This window comes from Magnolia sinica, chromosome 11 (genome assembly GCF_029962835.1).
Source record: "Magnolia sinica isolate HGM2019 chromosome 11, MsV1, whole genome shotgun sequence".
NCBI classification, from domain to species: domain Eukaryota; kingdom Viridiplantae; phylum Streptophyta; class Magnoliopsida; order Magnoliales; family Magnoliaceae; genus Magnolia; species Magnolia sinica.
Genome location: NC_080583.1, coordinates 28,229,134 through 28,239,295, shown reverse-complemented (window position 1 = coordinate 28,239,295; position 10,162 = coordinate 28,229,134). Strand labels below are relative to the sequence as shown.

General features: G+C 44.2%; 1 protein-coding gene across 1 annotated transcript; it reads right to left on the bottom strand.

Moving 5' to 3' along the window:
* Positions 1–7,487: 7,487 nt before the first annotated feature.
* LOC131218987 (LOB domain-containing protein 37-like) lies at positions 7,488–8,522 on the bottom strand. Its single transcript, XM_058213924.1, has 2 exons — positions 8,204–8,522; positions 7,488–8,106 (listed from the first exon to the last, which is right to left on the bottom strand). The coding sequence occupies exons 1-2, from the start codon at positions 8,385–8,387 to the stop codon at positions 7,676–7,678; spliced, it is 615 nt and encodes a 204-aa protein (XP_058069907.1). The 5' UTR covers positions 8,388–8,522; the 3' UTR covers positions 7,488–7,675.
* Positions 8,523–10,162: the final 1,640 nt, after the last annotated feature.

Below are 10,162 nucleotides of genomic sequence, written 5' to 3'. Positions count from 1 at the left end.
TTGAACGTGAAATGCGTGGAAATGACAGTGAAGTGAAGGGAATTCACCGTGAAGTGCATGGAAATGACCATGAATCTAAACAGAATCGCCGGAATTGACCGTGAAATGCATGGAAATGACTGTGAAGTTAAGCGAATTGACCGTTAAATGCATGGAAAATGACCGTGAAATGCATGGAAATAACCGTGAAGTGAAGCGAAATGACCGTGAAATGCATGGAAATGACAGTGAAGTGAAGCGAAATGACCGTGAAATGCATGGAAATGGCCGTGAAGTGAAGGGAATTGACCATGAAGTGCATGGAAATGACCGTGAATCTAAATGGAATCGCCAGAATTGACCATGAAATGCATGGAAATGACCGTGAAGTGAAGGCAATTGATCGTGAAGTGCATGGACATGACTGTGAATCTAAACGGAATTGCCGGAATTGACCGTGAAATGCATGAAATGACCGTGAAGTGAAGCGAATTGAACGTGAAATGCGTGGAAATGACAGTGAAGTGAAGGGAATTGACCGTGAAGTGCATGGAAATGACCGTGAATCTAAACGGAATCGCCGGAATTAACAGTGAAATGCATGGAAATGACCGTGAAGTTAAGCGAATTGATCGTGAAATGCATGGAAATGACCGTGAAGTGAAGGGATTTGACCGTGAAGTGCATCGAAATGACTGTGCATCTAAACGGAATCGCTGGAATTGACCATGAAATGCATGGAAATGACCGTGAAGTGAAGCGAAATGACTGTGAAATGCATGGAAATGGCTGTGAAGTGAAGGGAATTGACTGTGAAGTGCATCGAAATGACGGTGAATCTAAACGGAATCACCGGAATTGACCGAGAAATGCATGGAAATGACCGTGAAGTGAAGCGAAATGACCATGATATGCATGGAAATGACCTTGATGTGAAGGGAATTGACCGTGAAGTGCATGGAAATGACCGTGAATCTAAACGGAATCGTCGAAATTGACCGTGAAATGCATGAAAATGACCATGAAGTGAAGCGAATTGAATGTGAAATGCGTGGAAATGACTGTGAAGTGCAGGGAATTGACCGTGAAGTGCATGGAAATGACTGTGAATCTAAACGGAATCGCCGGAATTAATAGTGAAATGCATGGAAATGACCGTGAAGTTAAGCGAATTGATCGTGAAATGCATGGAAATGACTGTGAAGTGAAGGGATTTGACCGTGAAGTGCATCGAAATGACCGTGCATCTAAACGGAATCGCCGGAATTGACCATGAAATGCATGGAAATGACCGTGAAGTGAAGCGAAATGACTGTGAAATGTATGGAAATGGCCGTGAAGTGAAGGGAATTGACTATGAAGTGCATCGAAATGACGGTGAATCTAAACGGAATCACCGGAATTGACCGAGAAATGCATGGAAATGACCGTGAAGTGAAGCGAAATGACCATGATATGCATGGAAATGACCGTGATGTGAAGGGAATTGACCTTGAAGTGCATGGAAATGACCGTGAATCTAAATGGAATCGTTGAAATTGACCGTGAAATGCATGAAAATGACCATGAAGTGAAGCGAATTGAATGTGAAATGCGTGGAAATGACCGTGAATCTAAATGGAATCGCCGGAATTGACCGTGAAATGCATGAAAATGACCGTGAAGTTAAGCAAATTGACCGTGAAATGCATGGAAATGACCATGAAGTGAAGGGATTTGACCGTGAAGTGCATCGAAATGACCGTGAATCTAAATGGTCATTTCCACGCATTTCGCGGTCAACTCGCTTCACTTCATGGTTATTTTCATGCATTTCACGGTCATTTCCAGTGATTTCGTTTAGATTCACGGCCATTTCGATGTACTTCACGTTCAAATCCCTTCACTTCACAGTCATTTCCACACATTTCACGTTCAATTTGCTTCACTTCACAGTCATTTTCATGCATTTCACAGTCAATTTTGGCGATTCCATTTAGATTCACGGTCAATTCCCTTCACTTCACGGTCATTTCCATGCATTTCATGGTCATTTCGCTTCACTTCACGGTCATTTCCATGCATTTCACGGTCAATTCCGGCGATTCCATTTAGATTCACGGTCATTTCGATGCACTTCACGGTAAATTCCCTTCACTTCACGGTCATTTTCATGCATTTCACGGTCAATTCACTTAACTTCATGGTCATTTCCATGCATTTCACGATCAATTCCGACGATTCCATTTAGATTCACAATCATCTCCATGTACTTCACGGTCAATTCGCTTCACTTCACGGTCATTTCATGCATTTCACGGTCAATTCCGGCGATTACGTTTAGATTCGCTGTCATTTCCATGCACATCACAGTCAATTCCCTTCACTTCACGGGCCATTTCCATGCATTTCACGGTCATTTCCCTTCACTTCACGGTCATTTCCATGCATTTCACAGTCAATTCGCTTCCCTTCACGGTCATTTCCATGCATTTCACGGTCAATTCCGGCGATTCCGTTTAGATTCACGGTCATTTCCATGCACTTCACGGTCGCCATGAAGTGCATGGAACTGACCGTGAATTGACTGTGAAGTGCATGGAAATGACCATGAATCTAAATAGAATCGCTGGAAATGACTATAAAGTGAACCGAATTGACTATGAAATGCATGGAAATGACCGTGACGTGAAGCAGAATCACCGGTATTGATCGTGAAATGCATGGAATTGACCGTGAAATGAAGGGAATTGACCGTGAAATGCATGGAATTGACCGTGAAATGAAGGAAATTGGCCGTGAAATGCATGGAATTGGCCGTGAAGTGATGGGGAATCGCTGGGATTAACCGTGAAATGTATGGAATTGACCGTGAAGTGGAGGGAATTGCCGAAATTCACCGCGAAATGTATGGAATTGATCGCAAAGTTAATGAAATTTACCGTGAACTGATTGAAATTGACCGTGAAGTGAATAAAATTGACCGCGAAGTGATTAAAATGAATGAAATTGTTCGCAAATTGAATAAAATGAATTTTTGACCATTGACTTGATGGAATCTTGGAAAATAACCACGTTGGTCGGCTAAATTAGCTTCTCCTACCCCAAAATCATGTGGTATGTTAAGTAACTCATTCTAGTTGACCTGGTTGACCGGGTCCCAAACGGGTCGACCCAACTCGCTGTCTTTTTTATTTCTTCTTTTCTTTCCCATTGTAATCCCCACTGATTTTTGTGGGTCCCATTATGAGGTATGTGTTATATCCAAACCGTCCATCTATTTGGCAAACTCATATTAAGGCTTGGGACGAAAAATAAGATAAATTAAATCTAGCTATCAAGTGGACCACACTGTAAAAGGCAGTGGAGGATTGGACGTCTACCATTGAAACCCTTTCAGGGTCAAGAAGTTTTGGATCAATATGAAATTTGTTTTTCCTTTTTATCCGTGTCTTTGTGACCTTATGAATGGATTGGATGGAAAATAAATGTTATGGTGGGCCGTATAAAATTTTAAAGGGTGAAAATCAATTTGCCCGTTGCTTTTTACGGTGTGGTCCACTTAATCTTTGGATATGATTTTTTCTTTTTGATAATGCTCCGAAATCATTTTAAAATATGGATGAACGTTGTGGATATAATAAATACATAACTGTGGGGCTCATGTAACTTTGGTATCTTTTGAACCGTTCGTACAACTCGGAGTTCGAGGAGCGTCAGCGCTCGTCTTCGAGCACCAGGCGATCTGCTTTCGGAAAGAAAGCAGGGGCATTTTCAACCTGAGAAATGGGGGCCGTACAGCTGGGGCTTATTCTCGGGAGGTAAAAAGCAAGTGGGCTTCAAAAGGTTGATTATATGGGTCGTACAGTTGGAAATTACTCGCACAATGGACTGGATTACAAGACGTGGCCCCGCTTGTGAGAGGAAGCGGATAGCCTGTGACCGCGGGCACGTAGATATTCCTGTGCCCAGGGCTGTGTGGGACCAACAGAGATGTCCATGACAAATCCACTCCGTCCATTTGTTTTGCAAGACCACGATAGGACAGGAATCTAAAAACAAGTAGATGAAAAACTTATGTGGTCCATACCACACGAAACAGTGGGGATTGAACGTCTTAGGGTGACATAAGTTTTGTATCAGTATGATATTTGTGGCTACAGTTTATCTGACTGGTAATAATACTATGAACGGTTTGGATGGTATATATGCATCATGGTCAGCTCCTGAAAGGTTTCAACGGTGGACGTTTCGGTTCCCACTCTTTCGTTTGGTGTGGGCCACCTGAATATTTTATATACCTGATTTTCAAATTCCTTCAATATTATGATCTTTCAAAACAGATGAACGGAGTAGATTCGTCACAGACATCTCTTTGGGCCCCACACAGCCCTCCGGGTACAGAATGGACTTCTCGTCTGAGAACTACAAAGAACCTTGCAGCGTTTCCTACCATTTCTCATAATCCAGTGGGCCGGATTCGGTCCTGAAAAATCAGAATTTTGAATATAGCCGGCCCGATGGCCCGCCATGAAACAGTTCAAAATCCGGGCCGAGACTGACAGCCCCACTAAAATATCTACCCATTCCTGGTGTATCGCACCGAAAATTACACTTATGGGATAATCTCAACGGTCAAAATTCCGTCCCTCAAGTGGAGGATAAGATGGGCATTTTCAGCGGTCCGACTTTGATGTTGGGCTCATGTCTGTCAACTGCACTCCAATTCAGTTACCACGATTTAGTAACCGAAATGATAGATGTTAGTCCGGGCACATCTTCTAATTTAGTCACACGTGCGGCATATCAACCATATCAGATGGGGTTCCACATGAACTTCCAGTCACAGCATGGCCCATCTGATATAAGTGGATTGATCTGATTTACACGTGTTCAAAGTCGATCTATCCCAATGATCGACCTGGATCTCTAACACGTTTTGGGGAAAATTCCACCATTCAATCTCGCGACGCACGAGTCAATGCCTGAGTTTTTATTTGTTTTTTCGTTAACGGTGTGACAAACGCACACTGTATTAGAACGTAGAAAGTGCTGGTCTATACCAAGAGCAATACCTTACTCGTTGGTCGAGAGTAAAAAAGAAGGTTCGGTGGGGCCCACCCTAAATGCGGCGAAGGCGCGTCGATGCGGTCACTGTATATATCTTTTTCACGTCCAGATTTTTTTTTTGCTTGGCGGGCCCCACCAAGCCCCGAGGAGACGGAAAAGAGGAGCATCCTCATGTCAAAATGAGCTCGTTTTGCATCCATCGCGACTCAGGTCCCGTGCATACGTCTCCCTGGTGGGGCCCACTTTCTATGTGATACAATAATCTGAACCGTACAAATTCTGAATCCTGTGCTATATCTTCCACGGAAGAAACTTGCAATGAAAGAATGATTGTGATTATCATTATGTACAGATGAATTTAGGACAGTTAAAGCTATATTTGAATGGCCCATTTTCAACTGCAGATATCGAAGGACATCATCATCAATAAAGGGTAGTTATGGGATCAATGGTCATCTATGATAATACCTAGAAGATGAACAGCTCAGATCATCTATCTGAGCATGCGGGCCCCAGTGGAGCAACCCATACGGCGGATCTTGGGTCGTGACAGAGGCAACGACTCAGAAGTAAGTAAGTGGAGTTATTTTAATACCTGGAAGAGTGCGTTGGTCGATACACACGCTTCCAAAAAGTACACGTGGCATCGATTAAATCAAACTAAACTGTCCATAGTTCGAAACCTCTGAAGATGGATCACCGTTTCGAAATCATATTCGTCGTACACGTGGCATATATTAATCTATGATTTGGGGACATTAATTCGCTGAATTCAGGCCGTTCAGTTATTTCTCTTCTCAGCCGTCCAGTAAACGTCTACAATCGACTCGCTGAGTGATCAAATCATTATAACTTTTGGCTTACACATCCAATTTAAAGTATGAACCACCACTCGAACGGTTTATCTTTTGTTACTTACATTAGACATATGCAATTTATTAGTGCTCGAGTAGAAACCATCATACTCTGTCAGTGTATTATAAATAAAGATTTACTGGCATTATTGTTGCTTTTTTGTACTAAAAGAAAGTAGCTATTTGATACTCCGGTTGCGTACCACATTTGATACGCAGGCACTTAGATATGGTGCACGTAACATAAATTAACACAAATACCCACTGAATTGTGGAACCCACTAATCATCTAAGTTGCATTTTATTTTTAGATTTCTTTAACAATCCTAACCTTTAATTTTGGGTCAGTTGTTTTCTGAAATAAGACCATTGAATTCTTTTCAATATTAACCGTCCACTAAATATCCATCAATCTAATAGCCGAATCACCAAACAAACGTATTTTGGTTCAAAATAGTGCTCATAATTTGTAAGATTTAGATTGAATCATCGGTGCGCCAAGTACGCAATTTCTCAGTGACATCTAAGTGACTGCGTATCATCCATCACACTCAACCGGAGTATCGAAGTATCCCTCCTTGAAATCTAAAGCATATTTTTGTGCTGAAAAACGGGAGTTCGGGGGGTGGGGGTGGGTACCATATGGAGGGGTGACCAAAACTCCGAAATCGACGCTGACATGCGCCGCAGACTCGCCCACTTGGATGGGATGTGCACTGAGTGGGACCCACATCCGATTCTTTCTCCAATTCCACACGCCTCTTTCCCGACACCAAGAGCCGTCTCACTCTCTCTCTCTCTCTCTCGCTCTCCTTCGCTTTACACCACTAACCGTCAATTTCTCTCCCAAATTGCGGGCCCCACCACCCACCGACTTGCGTTTCTATGTGGGCCCCACAGTCTTTCACATCACGTACCAGGTGCTTGGGTCACCACGCAATCCACGTCCGTCTAGAATGGGCTTCGTCTTTCAAACCCATCAATGAACAATCCGGACCGTCAAAAGCATGATATCAAGCACATCCAATTCTCCGTTCAATCTTTAGTCGTCCATTCTCGTCCAACAACAAAAGAGGAAAAATCTTACCCATGCAAGTTTGATGGCCCACATATCAACGGGCTAGATTAAACATAAGCACGCTTAATCTCAAGATACGATCACCCAACAGGGGTATTTTGGTCATTCACAGTATTTCATATACGATAGTCTGGCCTTGTCCCAGCAACATCAGATTTCCTCTTTTTTCCTTCTTATCAGCTCTTACAGATATCCATTGGACAATTCTACCCTAAATATTAGGAGCTTCCCCCTTTTCGGGTAGGAAATAGATTCGGCAATATCACCAATTCCAAGGGGCATTTTCGTAACGCTCGTCCTCACGAAACAGATCCGACGCCGCTCGAAAGGAGCAGCAGCATGCGAGTGCGCTTTCTCCAAACAGATGAAAAAGGGAAAATGATACACCCTTCTTCCTAACACATACATACCAGTTTTTCAACTTTTGGTAGAAAGATGCGTATAATTCCGTACCAGAAATAGAAATAGCGGGCGTATATATCAAAACGGAGGGGTTTAAATGTCAGCCTTCGATGGAAATTCGAAAATAAATTAAAATGACATTTTTATTAACTTCACATCGAAATTTATAAGAAGCCGTCAGACTCATCTTTCCTTACAACAAGGAAATCCTCTGCCGGAAGTACAAAAACACCTCGCCGGATTTCAATCTCGCGTTTGAATTCCGGGCACCGGGATCTTACAATACCCGCCGTAGAACCTGACACAACACACCTCAAACGAACAAATTCAACAGCATCCGATCGCCGCCGTCAACCCGATCGCCACTCTCCGCGCTGGTTGTCACCGATCCCTCCGAGTTCATCGACGGGGTCGCCGGCCGCCGCTTCTCCGGCGGGAATCCCGGCGTCAGCGCGAGGCCAAGATCGCACGCTTGGGATCGCGCCACTTCATCGCCGGACCCCGGCCCTTTCCTCTTCGACACCCTTTGCTTCCCGAACGGGTCGCGCACCTCGGATGCGTCGTCAGATTCCGGCAGCGCCAGCGCCGGCGCCTCAGCCATCGCCCGCAGCGTCCCGCCACGGAGCACGGTCTCGACCGCCGCCTGGCACACGTGCCAGTTCCCTGTCCAGAGCAGGCCTACCGCCCCGTTGACGGGATTGACCGTACGACCGCACGCTTCAAACAGAAGCGACTGAAAAAGAGCTGAAACCCAAAAAGAAAACGTACAAGATCAGATCGTAATTCAGAAACAAAACCGGGCATGCGTTTGTACGAATTTACGTAACTGCCACTAGCGTACCGGGTCGTTGATTCTCAGGAACGGCCGATATGAAAGACATGAGGCCGGCGCGGCCGAAGAACTTGGCGACGAAGACGGTGGCGTGCCCCTGTGACTCGGGCGAGTCGATCCACTGAAGACAGGGCCGCAGAATGCAAGACTCGCTGCATCCCTTTCGCAAGACTCGGCAACCGTTACAGCTCATGTTCGCTCGTCAGATTTCTGGTGGTCGGAAACGGTCATGAACGTCAGATTCAGGCGAAGGAGGTCGGAGATAGGATTTTGGGATGTATTGCTTGGGTTGCAAGGCAAAAGACTCGAAGAGAGGATGGGAAATGGTGGGGATTGGGTCTATAAAACGAAGGGAGAAGATGGCTAACTAGGGTTAGAGTTAGGTTTTAACCATGGTTAGGTTCCAAACTCCTGGGTCTGGGCGGCTCCGTGTTTCCGCGACTCGTGTCGTTCAACCGTTGGATTCTTGGCGTGGATATCAATGGACGGTATTTCTTTTTAGTGGAGACTTTGTTTAGCCTACTCCTAGAGTGTGATTGTTTGTACTCATTGCAATCACAACCGTACACGTAGCATGCTCGTACCTCACATCCAACGTCCCACAGCTTCAGACAAACTATAGATAGGATAGATATCCAACCACGATTGGTTGCGTGCGATCGTGACCTCTGATTATTCGACATTTTTAGTTGACTTTATATCGTTCGATGTCTAGCGACCGTCCGTTTCAAGATTCTCCAATTTTGCCTTTTGATTAAGCGCGTTCCACTATTTGGACGGTTCAATTTGAGTTGCAACTATGCTAGGTGTGCCATCTGAGAGTGCATGCGCATGAAGTATCAGCCCGCCAGAGTATCAAAGTTTCCGTCATTGTTTAATAAGTAGGACGTTGGTACTTTAGTAGAGCATAGCCATTCTATTGCTTGTGCTAAGGTATTGTACACGTGGCATGTATGTCATCTATCACACCGTTCATATAATGGGACATTTTATATATATATATATATATATATATATATATATATATATATATATATTATTAAATGCGTGATTACGAACTCTAATTAATTGGCTTTTTTTTGTTGTTTGATCACCAATCAATCAAGGGGTTAGGATCATTGATCATTGCTATGTGAATGGGCATGGATCTTCATACTAAGACATATTATTAAACTATTCATGCATTAGACTTTATATCCGGGACGTGGATTGCCAGAAGCTAGGTGGGGCCCATCCTGATGTTTGTGAGATATCCAACCTGCCCATCTGTTTTTCCACTTCATTTTAGGACGTGAAATAAAAAAAACCGAGGCAGATTCAAAAGTCAATTGTTCCACACGAGTGAAAACAGTGGAGAAAGAAATGTCAACCGTTGAAACGTTTCAGGGTCCATCATGATGTTTATATGCCATCCAAACCATTCATAAGGTCAATCCCACTTGGATAAACGGTAAGGACAAAAGTATCAGTATAATCCAAAACTTCCTTGGCTTCTGGAATGTTTAAACGGTACGCATTCAATCACTACTCTTTCATGTCATCTAGCACCCATGAGAGTTCTTTTCTACCTCATTTTTGTCTCACGTCGTAACAACGTGAGGTGGCAAAACCGATGGACGGACTCAATTTCTCACGAACATGAAGGTGGGCTCCACATCGCTTTGAAGGGCGGTGGCAGGCAATCCGCATCCTTTATATCGCACGATAGATGACGCGCGGGACGCACTCGGCCCAGCGCCTATGAAGAAGTGCCACGTTCGTCTCATGCATAGGGCCCACAGTGAAGAGGACGATCTATTGGGACGCGGATTGCGTCCTACCCCCGCCTTGATCTGTGGACCACACCAAAGGAATCGCTTTTCTCATGTCATCATAAAATTGAAGCAGCTCCACAGCTCCAGTGGACCACACCAAAGGAAGCTGCAGTGATAATGACACGTACACTTGAAACTTTTCTAAGGGCTACTG